Here is a 26,374-nt window from a genome sequence, read left to right on the forward strand (position 1 = left end):
TGCAAAAATGAAACCTAACTGATGGCAAAATACTTTGTAGTTTAGTTAAAAAGTCAAATGTTGATATAAACACAACATTATTAATAGAATATAAGATAAATCAGAAATTTCAGGGGAAAAAAAAAAGATTACTTTTGGACTAGGAGCCAAAAATCTGAAAAACAGAATTTCCTGTCACATTCCACATTTACATCGCAGTAGGGTTAGGTTGTAAGAGTTCAGACTAGAATTATAAAATACTAAGGTATATATGAAAGTTTTTGGTCAGTGATGTAAAAAAAAAAAAAAAAGTCCTGTAGTTTTAATTTTAGTGTTTTTTACCTGCTACAAATGTCACCTTCAGCTTTTTTTTCAGTGAAAATGTGTGGAAGTCATGTTTTAAAGGGAATGTTTCTGTTTAAAGTCTAGACAATGTGATGTTTATTAGTGTAGTTTTTGTTTTGTTTCCTGACATTTTTCAGTTGGGGTTAAGTTGGGCTCATCCAGTCATATCTAAACAGAAAGGACTCAGAGAAACAAAACTGAATTCCTGCACAAATAAAAAATAAAAGCACATGGTTTCAGAATGAATACTGTGTACACCTGAAACCCACAAACACCTCCACAGTGTCTATAATGAGTTTACATTTGCAAGTTTTCCATATTTTAATATATAATTATCGCCTTTGTAATTTTTTTTTTTTTTTTTTGGGGGGGGGGGGCTTCACTCAGTTACATTTATCTTTTCATAATGACTGCTTTTGTCTTTATTCGATTTTTAATATTGTTCTGTCTTTGTTTAATGTTCTATTTTCCCCCAAATATTAACACTTAAAGACTTATAACTATTTATGTAGTGAGTTCCAAATAAACGTTTCTTTATTTACTACATTTATTTCTAATAATATTACCCACTGCATTTGACATTTTTCAGTGAAAATCAGGTGTTTTCCTATATTTAATTTACTGACAACGTAAATGTTCATAAAAGCTCAGAGTAAATTCAAAAGTTATTATATCAAAACTGAGAAAACTGAAGAATAAGTAACTTTTACAGCAAAATGCATCATTAACTGAACGTAAAACAAGTGTCTCCAACCAGTCATTTTTTATTTGACTTTTTTTTTTTTTTTTTAACTCTAACAATGCTCCTTTACTGTGTAATTTAACCCTAAATGGTCTAAAAATGTGCGAGATGATATTTCTTTAAGATTTTTACACAATCCAATCCAGACTTGTTTACAGTCAAAAGTCTGACTCCACCCCATTTTTTGTTTATCAAATGAAGAAATGAAACTGAAAACTCCTCAGTCTGTTTTTGCTGCGCCACAACTGCGGGATTTACTGTGTCTTCCCGCGCGATTGGGAATTTATGTTCTACACAAATTGCCTAAAATAGGTGAGTTTTTTGTTCTTTGCGTCGTTAAACCTGTGTACAGTACTGTGTAAAAGTCTCAGGCTGCCTTTAGCCTTGTTGTTTTTGCAGTTTTGTAATATGTGTGTCCAAAAAATAAGTAAAACTATATGCACAGTACAATACTCCTGTGTTTTTCTTAAATGCATGACCACATATATGCATTTGTCAGTTTTTGTAGTAATATCTGTGCAGCACTGCAGCAGGAATATGCAAACAGTGTTAAAAACCAAAATGCATTTCGGAAAAAAAATATGAATGTTGCAGAATCTCTTTGGTATTAACATCGACACCATGAAAGCCTCTGGGACGTTCTGAAAGTGTGAAATAAAACACTGTTATTAAAAAAAAAAAAAAATCCAGATTATTATACTGACTCCCCTACTGAAGCTGTTTACTTCTGATTTCAATACTGTGCACATACTTCCTGCAAGAACAACTAATCTAAAGGCTGCCAGAGGCTTTTGCATAGTGTTGTCAATATGCACAATGATATTTTACAGGTTGAATTGTATTATTGTGTTATTTTAGAACTGCTGCAAATACCATAAACACAACATTATTAATAGAATATAAGATAAATCAGAAATTTCAGGGGGGAGAAAAACATTACTTTTGGACGAGGAGCCAAAAATCTGAAAAACATTAGAATTTCCTGTCACATTCCACATTTACATCGCAGTAGGGTTAGGTTGTAATAGTCCAGACAAGAATTATAAAATATTAAGGTATATATGAAAGTTTTTGGTCAGTGATGTAAAAACAAAAAAAAGTCCTGTAGTTTTAATTTTAGTGTTTTTTACCTGCTACAAATGTCACCTTCAGCTTTTTTTTCAGTGAAAATGTGTGGAAGTCATGTTTTAAAGGGAATGTTTCTGTTTAAAGTCTAGACAATGTGATGTTTGTTAGTGTAGTTTTTGTTTTGTTTCCTGACATTTTTCAGTTGGGGTTAAGTTGGGCTCATCCAGTCATATCTAAACAGAAAGGACTCAGAGAAACAAAACTGAATTCCTGCACAAATAAAAAATAAAAGTACATGGTTTCAGAATGAATACTGTGTACACCTGAAACCCACAAACACCTCCACAGTGTCTATAATGAGTTTACATTTGCAAGTTTTCCATATTTTAATATATAATTATTGCCTTTATAATTGGTTTTTTGTTTTGTTTTTTTTGGGGGGGGGCTTCACTCAGTTACATTTATCTTTTCATAATGACTGCTTTTGTCGTTATTCAATTTTTAATATTGTTCTGTCTTTGTTATATTTTCCCCCAAATATTAACACTTAAAGACCTATAACTATTAATGTAGTGAGTTCCAAATAAACGTTTCTTTATTTACTACATTTATTTCTAATAATATTACCCACTGCATTTGACATTTTTCAGTGAAAATCAGGTGTTTTCCTATATTTAATTTACTGACCATGTAAATGTTCATAAAAGCTCAGAGTAAATTCAAAAGTTATTATATCAAAACTGAGAAAACTGAAGAATAAATAACTTTTACAGCAAAATGCATCATTAACTGAACGTAAAACAAGTGTCTCCAACCAGTCATTTTTTATTTGACTTTTTTTTTTTTTTTTTATTCTAACAATGCTCCTTTACTGTGTAATTTAACCCTAAATGGTCTAAAATGTGCGGGATGATATTTCTTGAGGATTTATACACAATCCAATCCAGACTTGTTTACAGTCAAAAGTCTGACCACACACCCTTATGTGTTTAAGAGTAATAATGAAAGTAAAAGCATCAGTTTGTTTTTGCTGCGCCACAACTGCATCAAATCTAAAGGCTGCCAGAGACTTTTGCATAGTGTTGTCAATATGCACAATGATATTTTACAGGTTGAATTGTATTATTGTATTATTTTAGAACTGCTGCAAATACCATTTAGTGAGGTAAAGTAATAGGAGCATTTGTGCAAACATCAGTGCAGTCTGATAAGGTTGTTTCTGTGTTTGTCTGCAGTGCTTTTCTCAACTGTTTGTTTGCATTTGTCTAATCTTTAACCTCTAAACGAAGCAGATATGTGAAAAACAACTGCTCATATCTGCAATGGCAAATTCTCATGAGAACTGCTTCAGCTGGTTGCATAAACACGGAAGAACAGGGTGCGGTTTATTGGCTTCAAATGCAAAACAGAGCTGCACTCAAAAACATTCAGAGTCCAAAGCAAATTTCAAACATACGGCCCGCGGGCCAAAACCGGCCCGCTGAACGGTCCAGTCTGGCGTCTTGGGTTGACTTTGTAAATGCAAAAATTACACTGAAAATATTAAGAATCAGTTTAGTTCAGAGGCCGCATACAGACCAATATGACCTCAAGTGGGTCAGAGCAGTAAAATACTATCATAATAACCTATAAATAATGACAGCCACAAATTTTTATCTTTGTTTTAGTGCAAAAAAAAAATTCTATGAAAATACTTACATTTACAAACTATCCTTTCACAAAAAATGTGAATAACCTGAACAAAATATGAAAACTTGGAATGTCTGTAAAGAACTAAGTGTAATTTTAACAATATTCTGCCTGTTACTAAATGTTTTTTGTATTTTTTGATCCACTCATGAGATAATTGTTATGATGTGAGGCTATTAAAAAAAATGAATAAAATTTGATGAATTCATATCTTGAACAACTACATGACATTCCAGCAGTGGCGGACCGTGCATTTCACACCTAGGCCTTCAATAGTGCTCTGTCTGAATCAATCCACCCCTCAATAACTATTTTATGGTTATAAAAACCATCTTATTATGCAGAAATGCAGTATAAAGAGCCGTTGCATCGCAGATAGATAACTCCTGTAGCCACAATAAATGCCTTTACTGAATAAACAAACCCAGGGTGCACAAGCCTCCTTCTACTGCAGCTACAGCTGTGACACACATGAAGCCTCAGACACAAATGCCGTTACAAACGGCTACGGACACTGTGCGAATGATTTATGGACCATTATACAGTATATACAAATACAAACTGTCAAGGCGGAGTGAATGACTGGTCTCAAACGCACGGTGCAGAACATACAAAGAATAAAGTCTTTTATTAACAGAAAAATAAACTTGAAACAAATCTGCAGAGATAACTCAAAATCACGTCATTTTCTCATGGAGGCCTCAAGATGCTCTTGCTTTTTGAACGGCAGCAGTACCGACTTAATAAGACAGCCGTAAGAGACTACTGCTCCGTCCACTAATGTCTACAAACTCCAGAACTCATACGAACTGGGAGATTCGTATGAACCCATTGTTCTTACGAAGCTTTGTGACTGAGGCTTAAAGAAGCATCAATAATAACCTCATTAACTCGTAATATTATTTAGGAAAATAGCAACATTTTACTCACCAAAAATTCAGATTGGTACACCAAATCCATCCTCCTTTCCTTCCTCAAAAACAGTTCAACTCCTCTGTTGTACACATTATCCATGTGGGTACCAGGGGTACCGGTCATAGTTAGTGCAGTGAAAGTGACAGACAAATCCTTCTCCTGGTTGTGACCGACTTGCTAGCTTTGGAATTGTCCAACCTTTCTTAACCATGTCCAGCTTTTCTGGAAAAGTCCGTCTTAAAAATGGTTTTGACAATAAATCTACATCCAAATCCATTTCTTCTCCTCCTTCAGCCACTGTGTTTTGACTAAACAGCTGTTAAACCAACACAACTGTATTTCTGTTGGTGCAGCCCGCTACAGATGCAGATTGCTAGCTTTGGCTAGTACTGACTACCCAATCAAAGGGTGTGAACACGCTGACGTTACTGTAGCATGTTAGAGGGCCTTGGTGTCGCCAAGTCAAAATCTGATGGGTTGAAGCAACGAGCATCGAGAGGGCCTGCAGAAGTGACTGTGAAACCTCCCAGGCAGATTACTGTGACTATGACCCTGCCTGGCAACAAATGATGGCTGGAATGTGATTGGTTAAATGCTTTAATATGAAAATACATGTGTGGAAGCAGCACAACCAGGGGAAAAGCTATGAAAGGAAGCAGACAGACCATTTGGAATTATTTAATAAGTATTCATGGACAAAATATAATTAACATCAGTCTTTGATTCAGATATTTTTTAGGCCAGTAGAGAAGGCCTTGCAGGCCCTGACGGCCCAACCACTGCATTCCAGTTAATCGTCAGAACAGATATGAAGTAGGAGTTGATCTGAACATTCCAGACATTCAGACAACTCACTCAGATAACTGAACACCAGTTTACTGAACTGTTAAGTACTGGGTTCTCTGGCATGTTTTTATTAGACAGTTTTCTCATTTGTCTTTGTTTTTCTGTTATTGCTGATCTTTGCTGCCTCTTGGAATTTGTCCGACTGCTTAAAGGGAAATATTGTTTTTTTGTAAAAACAAAAAGTTTCATAACATGTTTGTGAAAGGTTCCCTGTCCAGTACTTCTGGTTCTTCAACTTCTCTTTTTTCAGTCAGATGAGTCATGAGCAACTATAAATTAGAATCTGGTCTGCAGTTGAATCTATTGCTTGTGTTGCTTTTTAGAGGTTGACACTGCAGCTAAATATATATATGTATGTATATTATGTTTCCTGTGCAGTGACCTCGAAAGGAAACAGGTCGACACACCACCCCGTTTCAGCTCCATGAAGTAGACAGTGTGTTTGCTAAAGTGATGGCAACAAGAAACAAAAGTTCAAGAGTCTTCATAAGAGTAAGTAAAACAAAATAAAGTAATATGTAATAAAAATAAAAGACAAAATACTTAAAGTAAGGCTGGACAGTTTCTTAAATTCAATAAATCAAGGTATTGCTCTCTGAAAACTGTGTAAAATGTTGTTCGTTCGTCTCTGTTAGCAAGATAACTCAAAAAGTTATGGACGGATTTGGATGAAATTTTCAGGAAATGTTGATACTGGCACAAGGAACAAATTATTACATATTGGCGGTGATGGGGGGTGGGGGCAGCAACACTGATCTGCCTTGGCAGTAGTATTGTATGTAATACAATAACATCTCATTTAATTTTACACTGTGTTATCTGACTACAGTGTCATCTTTATTATGTTGTGTATTTGCTAGTGCAGCACTACTGCCCAGAACATATGCCCCTATCTGGGCAATAAAGGATGTCTAACCTTATCTTTAAGGGTTTTAAAAGCTTATTAGCTGGTTAGTACTGAAATTATGACGTATATAAACTAACAAAATGGACATACTCAAAATACCGTGTAGCTAAAATTTGTAAGTACATGAAGTCTTTATTTATTTTTCACCATGCAAAACCTCATGTTGTGTTCAGATGTTCATGGGTTTAAGGTGTTTTCACATTGCATGTCAATCTGTGTTTCAGATGGGGGGCAGAGGGACAGACAAGCAGAGGAAAGCACGAAAAGATTAAATAGGTATATTTAGTGTATTAACTGGTGAGACTAGTTCTGGTGATCTGATACATTTCCACCACATTTATAGAAACTGCAGCTGTCCTGGTTCTGATATGACTAATGCATTTTGAGAGAATTAGGTCATATCCCGGTGATCATATCCTGATGGTAATTTCCACGAGGTAAATTTATGAACACTCCGAGTCCATCTCCTTTCATTTCATTGTGTAGCTTACAGATCTAATGAAGCTACTGATGTAAAGGTATGGTGTTTTTTTTTTTTTTTTTTTCAAGTTGCAGCAATACTGGTCTGTCTACTTCTGAAGCCCTGAAAATGAAAGACATCAACCTTCAGAGAGAGCCAACACCTTTACCAGACAGATCAACTTTTACAACTGCGAAACAAAGGTATGATTATTTGCTTTTGTAACAAAAGAAACTGAAAGCTCAAAGCTAGATAACAACGTTACATGAGAATCTACTGAATGTGTTTCATTTTTGGCTCTAATCTGTCTTTTGGTTATATTTTTGTAAGAGAAATTCTCATGTTTGAAGATTTCATAAATGAGAAATGAAAAAAGCTCTAGTATTCAGTTTTATTATTGTGTATATATTATCAAAATATACAAAATCACTGTTGACAAATTCCCCTCTTGACAACTGCTCTGATGTCATGTGGGGTCACAAGGGGTCAGTTCTTGGCCCCATCTAGTTGATCTTGAGTCTGTTGTCCACTGGTCGTAGTATTCACTATTTCACCACTGTATCTTACCACTGTTATGCAGATAACTCCCACTTCTAGTTCTTGTTCTTTTGTTAAATAAATACTGACATAGTGGAACCTGTCATATGTTTGTTTTACTCTATTTCTTTACTTTGTCTTTATCTTTATTATTTGACCTTGCTGTTTTCTGTGATTATCTGTATTTGCTATTGTTTTGGGTGGTATTATCTGCAGGACTGACACAAGGCTAATTATGATGTGTTTAATTAGACTCGTGAAGAGGAGGAGATATGAACCTGACAGTGGATCCACTGTTTCCACTTTGAGCTCTGTGTCTCTAAAGAGTGATCGCTCCAGACTTAGGCCTCCAGTTTTCAGCGCTGAGCACAGACATTCAGGAGCAAAGTAAGATGAGATTTCTGTTAAAAATATTCTAGAGACATTTGTTGCTCACCTTTTTCTTGAACCATATTGATCGTAATAATGAAAAACAAAAGAAACTTTCAAATCGTAACGTTTTCTTTTTATTTATTTATTTGGCTCAAATATGTTTTTTAGTCAATGGTCTCATATTGGGTGATTTTAGAAATGGCAAATGGAAAAAAGCTCTAGTATTCAGTTTTATTATGGTGTATATATTATCAGAATATACAGAATCACTGTTGACAAATTCCCGTCTTGACAGCTGCTCTGATGTCATGTGGGGTCCCACAGGGGTCAGTTCTTGGCTCTGTCTTGTTCAGCCTGAATCTGTTGTCCACTGGTCATAGTATTCAGTATTTCACCACTGTATCTTACCACTGTTATGCAGAAAACTCCCTCTTCTATTTCTGGTTCTTTTGTTAAATAAATACTGACATAGTGGAACCTGTCATATGTTTGTTTTATTCTATTTCTTTACTTTGTCTTTATCTTTGTTATTTTACCTTGCTGTTTTCTGTGATTATCTGTTCTGGCAGTTATATTGGGTGGTATTTTCTGCAGGACTGACACAAGGCTAATTATGATGTGTTTGATTAGACTCACGAAGAGGAGGAGATATGAACCTGACAGTGGATCCACTGTTTCCACCTTGAGCTCTGTGTCTCTAAAGAGTGATCGCTCCAGACTTAGGCCTCCAGTTTTCAGCGCTGAGCACAGACATTCAGGAGCAAAGTAAGATGAGATTTCTGTTAAAAAAAATATTCTAGAGACATTTGTTGCTCACCTTTTTCTTGAACCATAGTGATCGTAGTAACGAAAAATGATAGAAACTTTCAAAACATAACGTTTTCTTTTTTATTTATTTATTTGGCTCAAATATGTTTTTTGGTCAGTGGTCTCATATTGGATGATTTCATAAATGACAAATGGAAAAAAGCTCTAGTATTCAGTTTTATTGTTGTGTATATATTATCAGAATATACAGAATCACTGTTGACAAATTCCCCTCTTGACAATTGCTCTGATGTCATGTGGGGTCACAAGGGGTCAGTTCTTGGCCCCATATAGTTGATCTTGAGTCTGTTGTCCACTGGTCGTAGTATTCACTATTTCACCACTGTATCTTACCACTGTTATGCAGATAACTCCCACTTCTATTTCTTGTTCTTTTGTTAAATAAATACTGACATAGTGGAACCTGTCATATGTTTGTTTTACTCTATTTCTTTACTTTGTCTTTATCTTCATTATTTGACCTTGCTGTTTTCTGTGATTATCTGTATTTGCTATTGTTTTGGGTGGTATTATCTGCAGGACTGACACAAGGCTAATTATGATGTGTTTAATTAGACTCGTGAAGAGGAGGAGATATGAACCTGACAGTGGATCCACTGTTTCCACTTTGAGCTCTGTGTCTCTAAAGAGTGATCGCTCCAGACTTAGGCCTCCAGTTTTCAGCGCTGAGGACAGACATTCAGAAGCAAAGTAGGATGATCAAAATGTGCCTTTCCAACACTTAGGGGTTTTCAACATAATGCTGTGACCTATGATTGAAGGTCGGACATTCTAGTTGTCCATTGTTCATTGTCAGTAGAAATGTAGACTATGACAATTCATGATGCATTTTTGTAAATTTGGGTCCAGATGAGACTAAATAAATCTCTCTAAACTCAACTTGCAAAAAAGTTGAAAGGAGGAAGCTGAAGGAGAAAAACGAAAGAAATTTTCAAAACATAACGTTTTCTTTTTATTTATTTATTTGGTTCAAATATGTCTTTTGGTCAATTGTCTCATATTGGATGATTTTAGAAATGACAAATGAAAAAAAGTTCTAGTATTCATTTTTATTATTGTGTAAATATTAATAGAGTATACAGAATAACTGTCAACAAATTCCCCTCTTGACAGCTGCTCTGATGTCATGTGGGGTCCCACAGGGGTCAGTTCTTGGCCCTGTCTTGTTCAGCCTGAATCTGTTGTCCCCTGGTTGTAGTATTCGCTGTTTCACCACTGTATCTTACCACTGTTATGCAGAAAACTCCCACTTCTATTTCTGGTTCATTTGTTAAATAAATACTGACAGTGGAACCTGTCATATGTTTGTTTTATTGTATTTCTTTACTTTGTCTTTATCTTTGTTATTTGACCTTGCTGTTTTCTGTGATTATCTGTTCTGGCAGTTATATTGGGTGGTATTTTCTGCAGGACTGACACAAGGCTAATTATGATGTGTTTGATTAGACTCGTGAAGAGGAGGAGATATGAACCTGACAATGGATCCACTGTTTCCACCATGAGCTCTGTGTCTCTAAAGAGTGATCGCTCCAGACTTAGGCCTCCAGTTTTCAGCGCTGAGCACAGACATTCAGGAGCAAAGTAAGACGAGATTTTCTGTTTAAAAAAATTATTCCAGAGACATTTGTTGCTCACCTTTTTCTTGAACCATATTGATTGTAATATTAATTGTTTCTCTAGAGAAATACTGCATCGTGTGATGTTGATGAAAACAATGTAACAAGGCTATTCTGATTCTGATTGTTCTGCATATTTGATATTACTTGCTTTTGAAACCTTAGAAAGGGATTTTGACATTTTAGTGCAACCTCATATTCCAGCACAGTGTATTTTATTCAGCTTTATTTTGATGGTGGAAAGTTGGTGCCCTGCGATGAACTGGCGACTTGTCCAGGGTGTACCCCGCCTTCGCCCCTATGTAGCTGGGATAGGCTCCAAGCGACCCCCGTGACCCTAGTGAGGATAAAGCGGGTTCAGAAAATGAATGAATGAATGAAAGTTGGTAGAAAAATAGACATAATAGCAACTCTGATGCACTTTTAGTACTTTGGGTCTTAAAGAGAAAATAAATGTCTTTTTGAGCCACTGATGTAAAGTGTTGATGATATACATAGGACAGGCCAAGGATGGATTTCATACACAAGAAATTTAAAAAAGAATGTTCATTTGTATTTATTGTTTTGGTTCAAGTCTGTCTTTGGCTCATATTTATGTTCTTCTTATGTTAATTTTACTAACCATGATTCAGAATGGTAGTCACAAGAAAATGGAATCCACTGCAAAACATCTCAAGTATTATACTATATTCAGCATTTTAGACATACTCTGATTTTTGTCATGATTGGAGACATGAAGACAATGATTTATAAACCTGACAGGATCCTCTGCTTCCACAGTCAGCCAAATTTTACTTCTTAAATGTGTATGAGAGGTCATGAATGGGTACTTATACTGAATAACAACCGAAGAGAATGATGTTTGACCATCAGATTCTCATTCATAGAAGGGTTTAATTATTTTAATTTCTTCAACAAACACACTTCTGAGGTACGCTTTTCGAACATGGGGACATTTTGTCTTCTTTTATGGGTCACACATTTGTCTTTTACTGTTGGTTTCTGATCTTTTATCATCCTCCTCATCTTTAATAGACTTTATATAGTCTTTGACCTTAATCTTGCTTGCCAGCCCAGAGCCAATACTTGTAATTCTGACTTAGTTTTAATGATCCTGTTGTATATTTTGCACGTTATACTGACAGTCACAACTGTTTTTATATTAATAGATGAAATCTGTTTATTTCCAACATGTTAAGTAGAAGGAATAAAAATTTATCAAACAAGTGTTGAATGGAAGAAAAAATAGCTATGTAAAATAATAAACTGTCATCAGCATACAGGGAAATACGGCGAGTGATGTCACTGCATTTAGATTAATAATTTATGTTGAAGTCAGTTAAATATTTACTGGATTTAATTTTCCAACAAATTCTAATACTTTGCGCATTACTTTTTAAACCTTTTTAAGCATTGAGACTACACTGAACAATCAACAGAACCTGGATATGACGGTGAGCATTTTAATTCATAAACACAAAGAAAACAATGAGTTTGATTTATGATATAAAAGTAAAAAGCATCATTGGCTTCTTTCAGGAGTTTGAAAAGGCGTCACTGGCCCTTCTAAAACAAGCTCTGAAAGCACCCCACCAGGTCCTCTCTGCTTCTGCTGAGGATGATCAGCTGGTAAATGCTGAAGCTGAAATAAAAGAAGCAGTCGTAAAAACTGCCCTACATGTTTTGAGGACCATGAAGAAGGATGAGCATGCTGACACACTTGAGAAAAGTAAGAGACTTTATATTCATTTACTGGCTTTGGTCAGATGTTTGAGTGTAGGCAACTGGCTGCTAGACAGTTTTGCAGCTATGGTATGACCACATATGTCACGTTTTGGAAGAACAGAAAATACTTTTTTTAATAGAGAAATGCTGTGGAAACATCAAAAACATTGTATCATTTTGTTTAGGGATGTGCTAATAGAAAATTGCCGACTGATATTTATGACAATTTGGTCCATGCTGATACTTATGTTACTTTATATTTCTTTATTTTGTTTGTATTGATTCTTGCTCAACAATGAAATCTTTTATAAAAAATAGTTACAATTTTAGAGTTTTTCAGCCATTCATCACATTATCTGTCATCACAAATTCAAACATACATATTAAAAAACGAAAAAAACCTTTAATATTACCCAAACAATAAATACCTAACACTACTGTTGGTGAATGGACACTTGAAATGACAATACCATTGTGTGGTCAATACATTAGTGCATCCCTGACTTCATTTTATGTTCTATGGTTTATTTTGTTGTATCTGAAATCCCATAACCCATACACCGATATCTGCCCGCATTTGGATACTGGTGTTATGTAGACTCTGATGGTCTACCAAAGAGAAACCAAGCCAGCTTAATCATATAAGCTTAGTATTAATGTTAACATTAGAATGTTTGATCTTAGTGGTTATAACCAGTCAGTATTAGACACTGGGTTTATAGTGACCTGAAAAGCTCCTCCAGAAACACAGTTTGCAAACATTATAACCCAACTCCCCCTGGATCTATCATGATTATCAAGCTTTTAGTCATATTGCACAACCCTAGGGGTGCATGAAATAATGTTGTTATTGATGTTATACACCTCTGTGGTTTTAGGTCATTATGGAGAACTTGTCCCTTACCAGCGGAAGCAAAAATTATACCTGAAGACGAAAAATGAGCACTTCTTGGAAGACATGGTTACACATGAATGGCCTGTGCCTTTAAAAAAGATTTATACAACAATTTACCTGACACAGGGAACTAGTGAAGTCAACCAGGAGCATGAAATCCGACAAATAGAGACAGCTTTTTATAAGAAGAAGCATTTGGAAACTCAGGTGATCAGCAGTAAGGACATTTTAAAACCCCTACCAAAAGAAGACAAAACTATCCGAACTGTGCTCACCATGGGGATAGCCGGCATTGGAAAAACCTTACGGGTACAAAAGTTTATTTTAGACTGGTCTGAGGATGTCATCAACCAAGACATCCAGCTCCTCTTTCCCCTCTCTTTTAGGGAGCTGAATTTGCTGAAAAATGAAGAAAGAAGTCTGATGGATCTCCTTTATGAAGTTTCTCCAGGGTTGAAAGAGTCTGGAATCAAAGACCTGACCATGTACAAGGTTCTGATCATACTGGACGGACTTGATGAGAGCAGGCTCTGTCTGGATTTCAAGAGAAATGAAAGATGCAGTGATGCCACACAGTCAACTTCAGTGGATGTGCTGCTGACAAACCTCATCACTGGGAACCTTCTACCACATGCCAAACTGTGGATAACTACCCGACCTGCTGCATCCAGCTGCATCCCTCCACAGTACATCGACCGGGTGACTGAGATACAAGGTTTCAACAACTCACAGAAAGAAGCCTACTTCAAGAGGAAAATTGAAGATGAGAACCTAGCCAAAAGAGTCATTGCAAACATAAGATCAACAAGGAGCCTCCACATTATGTGCCATTTGCCATTGTTCTGCTGGATTTCGTCAATTGTGCTGGGTGAAATGTGCACTAAAGTAGGAGGGGGGAAAATGCCAAAGACCCTGACACAGATGTACATTCACTTTATAGTACATCAGATCTCACAGATGAACTATAAGTACTCCAAAGAGCAAGAACTGGACTCACAAGGGAACAATCAAGTGATTCTGTCACTTGCAAAGTTGGCTTTCCAGCAGTTGGAGAAAGGAAACCTGATCTTCTATGAGGAGGATCTGAGAGACTGTGGGATTGATGTGAGAGAAGGTTCTGTCAACAGTGGAGTGTGCACTCAGGTCTTCAGGGAAGAGACCTTGAGGGATCAGAGGGTGTTCTGCTTTGTGCATCTTTCAGTCGAAGAGTTTCTTGCAGCTCTGCATGTCCATGTGATGTACAACATCAAAGGTGTAAACCTGATGAAAGAAAAGTTCAACTTGAGGCCACAGAATGTGCCCATTTCCAAACTGCATAAAGATGCAGTGGACAAGGCTACTGAAAATGAAAATGGCCACTTCGATCTGTTCCTGCGTTTTCTCCTTGGACTCTCTGTGGAGTCCAGTCAGACTCTGCTCAGAGGCCTGAACATACCAAACATGCCCAACATGCAAAGTCATGAGGAAATCATCAGCTACATCAAGGAAAAAATCAGCCATGCTCGCAGACCAGAGAGGTACATAAACCTCTTCCACTGCCTGAACGAGTTAAATGACCACTCTCTGATGGAGGAGATCCAGATTTACATGGACTCAGACGGTGAATGTGTCATGGACCAGTGCTCTCCAGCTCAGTGGGCTGCTCTGGTCTTCCTGTTGTTGACCTCACCTGACAAACCCAAGGAGATCCACCTCAAGAAATACTCCAACAGAGAAGATGGTCTTCACAGACTCTTACCAGCCATTAAGGCCTCCAGATCAGCAATGTGAGTTTCACTCATGGTTTTCATTTTCAATAAGCATCACTAAGCCCAGTTTAGACTGAAGATTCACAACTAGACAAAAGCATTTTAGGATGTGGGGAAAGTTTGTCTAAGGTAATAAGACAAACCCCCCTTACAAACATATTGTCCTTGCCTCTGTTCATCAGGTTGAATGACTGTAATCTGACTGCAGTCAGCTGTCCGGCTCTGTCGTCCACTCTCAGCTCAAGTTCTAATGAACTGAATCATTTGAATTTGAGTGACAATCATTTACAAGACACAGGAATCGAGATTCTCTGCGTTGGTCTCCAGAGTCCAAACTGCAGATTGAAGACACTGAGGTGAGTCAGTGTTTCCAACAAAAATTAATCATCAAAATAGTCAAGGTTTGGAGCATCCCCAGTGAACAGGAACATTTCAGACAGCTGAGACAGGGATGGTTTTGTAAATAATGATGCGAGCTTGTCTGGGTGTTACAACACTGTAAGCAACACTAGTTGCAAGGCTTTAAGTATTGCAGTATTTCCCATATCATCACTTCATTAAACAGTTGTCAATTTATATGTTTGGTGTAATTTTATATCTCATTGCTGAACTATTTGGCCACTAAAGAGCAATGGTGTTTATTTAATGTCCTGCCATTGTGCATTAATTTCCAACTCTCCAGATAATTTTTATTTATCTGTTTATATATTTTCTATATCTGTTTATAGAGGAAATATATTAGTTATGTAACAGTGGTTCCCAAACTTTTTCAACTCAAGACTCAAATAACTTGTGGCTTTTCCTCAGACCCAAATTTACCAAATGACATTGTTTGAAGAGTGTAATGCTGCATTTCCTGATGCCACATAATTATCATGAACTGAGTAGATTACAGGTCTGGAATCAGCCACTCACCAGCACGGTCTGAGAAGATTATTATGAGACTATGGGCACCAGTACATGTGTTCTAAATACACAAAATCAAACACTGTGAACTCATAATCCCAGTGAATCAGCTCCAGTGACTAATAGGCCAATATTTTGGATCAACATTTTAGGTCCAAAATCTTCCATTTTACGTACTTGGGGATGCACTGGCATGACATCTTGATTTGTAATATTCATAATAACAATATTAAAATATTAAAATAAGGGAAAGACATTGCAAAGCTTTTACGGTTTGGTTTTGTGCATTGTCTACACAGGTTGAACCGATGCAGTCTCACTCCCAAATGCTGTGATAATTTGGCTTCAGTCCTGAGCTGTCACTCAGTAAATCTGCAGGAATTGGACCTAAGTGACAACGACATTGAAGACTCAGGATTAGAGAAGCTTTCCATGGGTTTGGGAAGTACAAGATGTCAACTGGAAACCCTCAGGTGTCACTTTAAAACCATTTAATTCAAGTCTAGCAGCTACAGGGGGTGTCTTTTTATTATAAGAAACAGATGATTTTATTTGATCTCTCTGTTCCAGGCTGTCGTTCTGTAACATCACACAGGCCGGGTGTGGATATTTGGCCTCAGCAGTCAAATCCAACCCATCTCATCTTAGAGAGTTGGATCTGAGCTACAATTACCTGGGGCAGGATGGGTTAAAGCTCATTTCTGATGCTCTTGAAGGAAGATGTGAATTGACAAAGTTCAGGTATGAAACAGGTTTAACTTCTGTAATGCTTTTTATCAGATTCTGATGTAACATGCTCAGATCAAGCCTGATGATTATTTTCCTTTCAGAGTGGACCACAACGCAGAATACTGGTTTAAACCAGGGCTCAGAAAATGTAAGTTGTGAATTCTGCATGAAACACACTAAATGAACACTGTATTTGACCATCACACATTCCACTCCAGATCCTTAGGCATCAGCATGGAGTTTCTGTGTGTAACATTGTCTTCTTTATGATGCTGCTGTTTATTTCTTGCATATGAACAGACTGCGTACTGGTTAGTTGTAGATACTGGCTTGTCACATTTGGGTATTGCAGTACACAGGACGTCATTTTGTCATTATTTTGTCAGTTTTTGCCAGTAAAACCATACATTACACAAACTGTGAAAGTTAACACAGACTGACACTGATCACTTTAGTGCACAAAAATGCAAATTATCATACACACAGACTTCAGCGTGTCTGCAGATCCTTGAAAAGTCTAAAAAAGTCTTAAATTTGTCCTAAATTATACACAAGTGATATGTGATATTGCTATATTTGCTTTATAAATCTTTGTGAAGAAGTTGTCAAATGTGTAATTAGTGTTGATCATTTTGTTCTAACGGAGATGGTAATGAGTGGAGCCACCAATAATCACTTATGGGTGGAGGGGTTCAAATATGAGGTAAACATTAGTCATGACAAAATGTACATGTAACATTAGCTGGATTGAAACATGGTTAAGACTGGTTCAAGATAATAACTATGACACCCATTGTACTGTTATTTTTGTGAATTTAAAGTCTTAAATTTGACCAAAAACGCCTTGAAAAGATGCCCTAGACTTAAACAAACATACTTGAAAATGTTAATGCCAGCACTTTACCTTGCAACAGTCTGTAAAATACTATAATACGCTGATATGTGAGCAATTGAAATGAATTGAAATTGGGAAGGAAAGTTTGGACAAAGTTATTATTTAATGACAATCAGTACAATCCTCCTCAAAAGCTTATCATATGGTATAGCTAGAATGATCACAGATCTAAGATCAGCACTAACTAAAGAACAGTAACTTAATTTAGCATACAAGTCAGATGCATTATACTGTTATTTGAACAAGTCTGTTCATAACATCATCATCGTCATCAACAGTTTTCAACACAGTGCACATGGTGTTCATACAGTAAACTGAAAGACATTCATTCACAATATTTATACCCAGCGCTGCTGTTTGTACACATGTCTGAGAGTGTTAAAGTATTAAAGTTGCATTTACCTACTGCTCCTGAAAGAGAACACCACATTACTAAACACCAACATGCCACGTTATACAGTTATGGCAAATATGACAAGTAAAATAACATGAACAATGGCCCCTGTTACGTATGACAGCTTCCACCATTTGGAAAAGCTCTGCAAATACATAAGGTGTGCTTTGTTTCATTTTGCAGCTGTATGCGTTGGACAAAGCGACTGTTCAGTCTGCGTTTCATTTATGCACAAACTAGCCTTTAAGTGGCAATTTGCAGATAGACTGTGAATTTGATTGTGATGGTTTGTCATCTTTAAAATGTAGAATCCCTGAACAGTTGTTTTAGGGAAACTAGATTATAACCAATTCAGTTCTTTTAAGCATTTTAAACATTTTGCAAATTCACATTGCCCCCACTACAAGTATTTACCTTGTAAAACTTTTGCACATGAGTATTCTGAATTTCAAATCAACCCAGGATTTTAGATAAAAATCCCCCCTGCATTTCTCTATTTATTTATTTAACCTTTATTTAACCAGGAAAAATCCCACTGATATTAAGAATCTCTTTTACAAGGGAGTCCTGGCCAACATAGGCAGCAGCAAATACAACACACAGTTACAAGATTACACAGTTAAAACACATATAACACTCACATTTGACAAGAAACAGTAAAAATAACATTCACAAGCAGATTAAGAAAAACAAGTGCAAGTTATGGAGTGAGCCTCGAGAACTCTGTTTGGACTTAAAAGCACTCAAAGAAATTTACTCAGTTGCCTGTCTGTCTGCAGCTGATTCCATGCATTAGGTGCAGAGTAAACAAAAACCCTTTGACCCAGCTCTGTACGGGTAAATGGAACAGAAAGCAAGACATTGTAGTGTGGATGGAAGTTTGACACAAACTTAGCTCAGTGTAAATTAAACAGCACGAGATGTGCTTTTAATTTGATGTGCTTAAGAATTTGCATTGATAAAAACTATCACAATCATGGATGAACAGGAAAGGCATTGTTTGGCCTATGGCTTCACTCATGGAGCAGCTCCACAAAAATACAAAAACAAACACAAAAAGGCCAATAAACATTGCCATATATACATTAACCCCAAATTATCACTAACACCACAACCATGCTGAACCCCTGCACATAAAAATAACACATAATCAGCAACACGCCCAATACCCACAATGCAATGTGGCAAACACTACAATATGATCATTTGTAGAGAGAGAATAAGAATAATTATCAGAATTTCTCTTCACAGTTAATGTATTAATGCACTAATTAAAGATGCAACATGTAGTATATGTATTCTGTGGATGTTAAATGGTGTCTTTACGTTTCTTAATTGTTGCATTTCCTCCCTTCAGATTCCTGCGAACTCACTGTGGATCTCAACACCGCCCACAAACAAATCATCTTCTCTGATCAGAATCGAAAAGTGAGTCAGAGCATAGAGGAGCAGCCTTATCCAGACCACCCAGACCGGTTTGTCTACTGGGCACAAGTGCTCTTCAAAGAGGGGCAGACTAGCCGCTGCTACTGGGAGGTGGAGTGGGAAGGAAACTGGGCCGGGATTGGAGTGACCTACAGAAGCATCAAGCGCAAAGGTCCAGAAAACGACTCCGTGATGGGATACAACAAAGTCTCCTGGAGTTTGCATTGTTCTGTCCATGGCTACCGCGCTTATCATAACTACAAAAGCCATGTCATTCAGGTTCCTTTGGCCGGCTCTCGTAAGCTGGCCGTGTACCTGGACTGGAAGGCCGGCATCTTGTCCTTCTACAGAGTGTCCTGTGGATGCTCTCTGACACACCTGCACACCTTCCACACCAGATTCACCGAGCCTCTGTTCCCCGTATTCAGAGTGTGGGGTCATGACTCCTCAGTCCGGTTGTGTCACGTGGAATAAGCCTGAAAATTTGAGAAAAGGCTGATTAAAGTGCATACTGCGTTGATTAGGGATCGAATAAGACTGGACACTGGTCAAAAGATCGACCAATTTATAACTGGAAGACTCACAAGCAGACAGGTTGTATTAGGAATTTTTGTTGTGCGAGAAAAGTCTCCTCATTTTGCAATGTAGGTGATTTTCAGAAAGTGAAACCTCATTTAACCAACAGATAACTTCCCCAACCCCCTAAGTAGAACTAATGAAATGAGAAATAATGCTATGAAATCAGTTTTGTCAAGTGACCTTTTACAAAAAAGGTCACTGTAAAATTGCCCTTCGGTGTGAATGTGAGAGTGAATGGTTGTTTTTTGTGTTTGTGTCAGGTCTGTGACAAACTGGTAACACATACAGGTTAATCAGTTCAGAAAATGAATGATTGAATGGATGACCTACATTATGTGTTTATACAACTAATCCAATCCAATTTTATTTATAAGGCACTTTAAAACAACCACAGTGGACCAAAGTGCTGTACAGAAGACTAAAAGCACAATAAAAAAATGAACAAAATAGCAAAAAGCAAATACATTAATGAATGAAGGTGATCAAGACAAAGAGTTAATTGCCATGCATACTAGTAATAAAATAAATTCAATATGTACAGATGTGTAAAAGGAGTGGGAAGAAGAAAACTTATTAAATCCCACTCCCACCTCTCATTTATGCAACATACCACATTACTTTTGCTTCATTCACAACTTATTAGTTTGACCATTTACGTCGGCACCACACAGCTGTTATATACTGAGTGTATTTTCATATTGCAATATATATCACAGGGTTAAAAAAAAAAAAAAGGCAATGTCAGTGTTTTTTTCCATTATCGTGCAGCCCTAGTTTATATAACCAGAGCATCATATATCATCATATAATGTCTGCACCTGAATAAAGTGAAAAAGATGAACACATGGATGGATAATGTAAATCTATTATGATTCTGAACTGAACATAAAATCAGCTAATGGGAGTTCAGCCTCTGGTTGAATGGAACATGGGACATTTTTGGAGTCAGCAGCCTCAGCTACGTCATCACAAACCAAAGACAGTTTGTGCTGAAGCTGCTCAGACACGTTCAAATGGAGACTCAAACCATTAAGGCTTCTTCAGCCTGTCCCAGATAATGGACAGAGTGTGAGCTTATACTTAATAGTACCTGCTTAACACTGACAAGGATCTGAGTGGTGATAACAGCAGAGGATACTTCACCAGAAACAGTTCTCAAACCTCCAGTTACACCTGTGGACAGTCTGCTTCAAGTCTTAAATTCATATTAAAATGTCATTAATCACAGTAACTGCTTGTGTTACCACGCTGTAAGTTTATGCAGCCGAGCAAGTGTATTTGTTTTAGATATAAAAGGGGAGATGTGAAATTAACACATTTACAAAGGATAGCACGGAGGTATTACATTGCTGCCATCTTACCAGAGCACAGCTACACACAGAACTATTGTACTTATATGAGCAGGCTTCACAGCTGAGACATTCTGCATTAATGGGATGATTATGAGAATATCAACAGTTTTAATGAAGACAATGAATCAACGTAACATCTCTGCTAGATTTTGTAAAATAACTCACAAATTTAATAAAAACACACTGATATTAATCCACAGTACAAAATGACATTTATCTGCACAGTCATATAGTATGAACATGTACATTTTAACAATGATGTAGATGTATTATCCTATATATTATATCAATTCATGAAATTTTATAATATATTATGTTTGTCTGTTTTTGAGACATTCCTAGAAATAGGCAACAGGTAGTACCATTGTAAGTGAATTGCAAATATCCAGCCTAATATCTTTTATTATTATTATTATTATTATTATTATTATTGTAAGTGCAGAAGTTGAGGATGAGACAAGTGCATGTCTAATGTGTCAATGTCATCTTATCAATGTGTCACAAAGAAACATACTGTGTTTGTACTGAATATTTTGCTTAGAGCCCGACTGATATGGGATTTTTGGAGCCAATGCTGATACCAGTATTGTGGACTTAAAAAAGCCGATATCCAATATATTGGCTGATAACTGATATATTGGCTAGTATATGAAATAAGAACATTGATCTACACAGGATATAATAATTTTATATTAGATAATTGTGGACAGGTGGATTAGCAGTTGCATAAATCCTTGTTTATCTCACAAAGATAATTTACACAACTTTAAAACGCTCTATAATAGTCTTATATTAGACTAGTGTGTGATCTGTGTGGAACCATGGGCTGTACATGTGGTAGTTTTTATGCTGGGGAGAGCAGACTGTTGAAAAGATGTGTGTCTATATTTTTTAAGTAGTGACATAAAAATTGTTTGGTAAATCATTCTTTAAAATGTAAGCGACACCTACCTTTAATGAGTCCAACTACAAAGCAAGCTATGCAATCAAAAAAATAATTAAAGCAAAAAATATTACTTACCACAAAATTATGTTTTCCCTCACAAATTTTGATGTGTCTGCCTCATGGTACTACAACTTCCTATGTGGACTAAGGACTAAACTGAGCATGTGCAGAGTGAATTAGGTGAGTCCTAAGTTGTTCCTGATTAGAGCAATTGCAAGAGTTCCAACTGACCCATGTTCCAACTGTCCCCGGTCTCCCCTACACTATTGATACCCAGGCGTGCTTGCAGAATGAAACTGAGGTAGCTCACAGTCATGGGTGTGTGTGGGGGGGTGAATAGTTCATAAGACTTGGGGGGGGATTAATCGGTTGGGCTCTAATTTTCTTCATCGTTAATTACGTGTTTTGATTTCAGAGGGATTTTTCCAATGTTGTTGACAATTTGACTCACTAGAGTTCTAAAGTTGTGTATTATGCACATATTGAATCATAAAGGGACTGGGCCAAGCACAGACCCTTGTAAAGCACCTTAAATGATCTGATTGTGGTAAACTGTTGTACATAAGAAAAATGGTGGATAGATGGGAATTGATTCTATTTTTATATCTCCTTTACTACTTTTTGTCAGTATTATCTTTTGTATCTTTGTTATCATGGATCATGAATAAACATATATATGTATCATTTCCATATTCAAAATAAATCAATAAAAAAAAATGCTTGTACACGCTTCATCTACACACATTGTTTTTATGTTGCCTTTTACGTGTTTTCTATATGAAATTGTTTAATATTGTATTATTAATTCCATATTGACTTAATAGAGCTTTTGATATAAATGTGTTGTTTTGCCCATTTTCAAAAGTAGAAATTAAAGGAATTAAGTGGATTCTTGGAATCCACCATTAAAAGGTTTTTTTTTTTTTTTGGAGGGCGTTGAGATGGAGTAAGCTGAGTGGGAGGGGTGTGGGGGTGGAGCGGGATGTTTTGTTTAGTTTGTGACTTTTTGCTTTTTCCTGTTTGGGCGCTGTCAATAAAAAGGGGAGAGAGACAAGACAGAGTTAAAAAAAAAAAAAAAAAGGATAGAAAGAAATGTCTTGAAGAATGACTATAGTAAGTGTAATTTCTTCTCTTAATAAAAAATATTTGAATCAGAAAATGGGGGTTTTGGTTTTTCTGCATAGAAACTGGGTGACACGGGTGATGCATTGGATAGCACTGTCACCTCACACTAAGAAGATCCTGGTTCCATTCCAACACCAGCCGATGGGGGACACCTTTCTGTGTGAAGTTTGCATGTTCTCTCCGGGTACTCCGGCTTCCTCCCCCCTTCCAAAAACATGCACTAATAGGTTAATTGGTCAATCTGAAATGGCCCATAGGCATGAATGTGAGAGTGATTGGTTGTTCGTCTATATGTTGGCCCTGTGATAAACTGGTGACATGTCCAGGGTGTACTCTGCCCTTGCCCATAGGTAACTTGGATAGGCTCCAGCACCCCCATGACCCTCTCGAGGATAATGCAGTTCTGAGGATGAGTGCATAGAAACTGTAGATACAGCATGTACAAAGGATTCCATTAGTCATATCATCATCTGTTTAGCTCTTTATTTGTCTTCATAGTACTATTAATAGAAATGAATCTAAATAGTTATGTTTGACCTCAATTTGCGTCATTCTTTGTGCTTAAAAAAATGAATGCAAAGATTTATAAGTAAAGTTTCATTTAATTGTACTTAATGTCTATATTGGTGTCTTCATCCAACCACTAGATGAAGCTTTTTTTTTTTTTAGTTTTACAATCAAACCCCTTGGTGACAATTTTAAGTTGTAATATTTTAGGTGGTAAACAAAGGTAATGTCATTGTTTTCATGATTCGATACACTGACATGTATATTGTGGGCTTTCATTCATTTTATTTTCACTTTAACCCTTTCATGCATGAATTATGAGAACCTTAGTCAATATTTTGTTTTTCTTGGGTGATTTTATTTCTCTTTAGGCATGAAAAAAACAACGCAATTGAAATTTTTTAATGAACCTATTTTTCATGGAGTTACAAAATTGTCCACTCATTTGGACACCATGCGTTTAATTTCTGACGCAAAGAAACATGTATTTAAAACCCATCACCAAAAAGTGATATACTGTGAAAACTATGAAATAAAAAAAAATTTGATGCTGCTAATCTGATGTTTTCTCACATTTTAACATACTCTAATGCTAGTTATTACTCATTTCATGGAGATAATTTGCAAAAAAAAAAAAAAACAAAACACTTTTTGTTTAACAAAGCTGTTAATTACAGTCTAATAACAACCAGAGACTGACTTGCTCTAAAACATGTCACTGCAGATCAGGTTCATCAAGAACAACAATGCAATGCAACAACAATGCAACTAAAGCAACAAAACCCATGAATATACAAGAGAAAAGCTGTAGAATAACTGTCCACTGTAGTGACCAGTATGCATGAAAGGGTTAAACTGCATAAAATGTGAGCATTTCGGCATAATTTCCTGTACATGTGTTCCATGCTTTTTTGGGTGAATGAGTAAAACAAGGCTACGATTCACAGGAAAAGAAGAGACTGGGTTTAGCTCCTTTAGGTATGAGCATCATCTGAATTCATGGTAAAATACAACATCATTTTTTTTGTAACAAGTGACAAACTGTGTCTGTTTTATTATTTAAATTCCACTGGATAAACTGCAGCCTTAGACCGAGAAGCAGCTCTGCACAGCACTTTATTAAGTCAATACAAACAAACAGATAAACACACACTGCTGGTTTGATCCCCATTAAAAACAATACAAGGAATGGCTCATTTTCACTTGACTCAGATGCAAAACGGCACCAGGGAGGAAGTGAATCGTTAAATGAAAACAAGACACAGGGTTCAAATGACAAAAACACAAAAATAGCAGAACGTGCAGGTCTCTGATCGTGTTCAGGTGTTCAGTGATGATCTGAGCAGATCCTCAGATACAGTGATGAGCTGTAGTTTAAGATCAGATTTATAACTTTATTTCTATATGAATTTTAAAGATTGCTTCTGACTCAACATGTAACACACATGTGATGGCACGATATAAAAATATCTTCGTACTTTAAGACATTTCTTGACATGAATCCCCCATTTTTCTTGACAGTCTGCTTCAGCTCGTTTCAGTTCAGCTTTATAAACTGTTCAATAACTAAGACGTCACAGGTTCCATGTACCAACTGTCTTGAATTGGCCGTAAACGTGTTCCTAAAAAGGCCTTGAGAAGAATTCCATCCAGTTCAACAGCAGGTCCGTCTGCCTGGTCCTCCTGAGCAGTGACTCCAGCTGTCGACTGCACATGTATCCAACAAGTCGACACTCTGGTCTCTGTATCCGGCAACTTCAGTGTTTTATAATCCTGTTTATGCTCAGGTGTGATCCATCCTTCTCTTAGAAAAACATCAGAAGCACATTTCCCGTTCGGTGACCTCCACTTAAAGGCCTCTCCATACATCCAGATGCTCCTTGTGTTTTAGAACGCCACAAAATGTTCCACAAATGACAAAAAATTCTCTCAGTTTCCACATAATCAGACAAAGTTTTTACAGTTTTCACTTTTTGTCTATTTCTAGAAACTGCGAACAGCCATGCTTGCATTTTTAATGCAATTACATTAAAATCACAACATATTTTTAAAAGAACTTCGACTGAAGTCAGATGTAGTGTTGAATGATGGATGCTCCTTGACCTGACATTTTCAAGCTGAAGTATGTTCTGCAGTTGTCATCCCATCCATGCATTTTCACATCACACTCTGGAGCTCGAAATAACAAATGTAGACAAACAGATTTGGAAATAATTATCAGACCAGCTGTGATTTTCTGTAGAAAGTCAATGTCAGAGTCCTTATGAGGCCTTGTGTTATTTGTTTTTGAGAAAATTAATTTCTTGCCATCAGTAAATACAGATTTATAGAATGTTTCTTTGTTGAATTTACAAAAGAAATGCAGAAATGTGTTTTTCCACACTTTAAATTCACATTTGCATTCAGTCACACTAATGACAAATGTTGACTTTTTTTCCAAAGACTTTTTTCCAAAGCTATAAACATTATCAATAATAAGAAGAAACAGGTCAGTTATCAGTTATGAGTAGACTGTTCTTCCCATAGTTCCATGGTGCATATGGAAGAAGAACATTTGTAGCAGGTCAAAGATTCCAGCAGTACTTGTAGTACAGAACAACTTTATGTAATGCTAAAGTCAGACCAATGGGTTTTAGCTTGAGGCCTTCATCAGGGTCAGGAAATACATGTAACCAGTGCACTGACCCATAGGGATCCGAGGGTTCTAGATGTGGTAGTTTTTATGCTGTTGTGTGTTTGTGCATGCTGTACTGCATTTGTCCAGCAGTCACCGCCAAAGCCTTCTGACCATAGCGACATGATTGTAAGGCTATTGTATTCTAAAATAACTAATATCTCCCAAAA

At 36.6% G+C, this 26,374-nt stretch overlaps 1 protein-coding gene across 5 annotated transcripts; it reads left to right on the forward strand.

Moving 5' to 3' along the window:
• The first annotated feature begins 1,254 nt into the window (after positions 1–1,254).
• Positions 1,255–21,122, forward strand: LOC115435415 (NLR family CARD domain-containing protein 3-like). Of its 5 annotated transcripts, XM_030157802.1 has the most exons (17): positions 1,255–1,378; positions 5,963–6,076; positions 6,716–6,767; positions 6,835–6,928; positions 7,041–7,154; positions 7,741–7,875; positions 8,491–8,625; positions 9,244–9,378; positions 10,135–10,269; positions 11,716–11,758; positions 11,844–12,033; positions 12,908–14,690; positions 14,855–15,028; positions 15,878–16,051; positions 16,149–16,319; positions 16,409–16,455; positions 18,954–21,122. In XM_030157802.1, exons 4-17 carry the CDS (start codon positions 6,867–6,869, stop codon positions 19,493–19,495), a joined length of 3,840 nt encoding a protein of 1,279 aa, XP_030013662.1. In that variant the 5' UTR covers positions 1,255–1,378; positions 5,963–6,076; positions 6,716–6,767; positions 6,835–6,866; the 3' UTR covers positions 19,496–21,122. The 5 variants fall into 5 exon arrangements, with proteins under 5 accessions (XP_030013662.1, XP_030013663.1, XP_030013664.1 ...); XM_030157803.1 differs by lacking the exon at positions 6,835–6,928; XM_030157804.1 differs by lacking the exon at positions 9,244–9,378 and having other exon boundaries at positions 6,716–6,928.
• Positions 21,123–26,374: the final 5,252 nt, after the last annotated feature.

Source organism: Sphaeramia orbicularis, chromosome 16 (assembly GCF_902148855.1).
Source record: "Sphaeramia orbicularis chromosome 16, fSphaOr1.1, whole genome shotgun sequence".
Lineage (NCBI taxonomy): Eukaryota > Metazoa > Chordata > Actinopteri > Kurtiformes > Apogonidae > Sphaeramia > Sphaeramia orbicularis.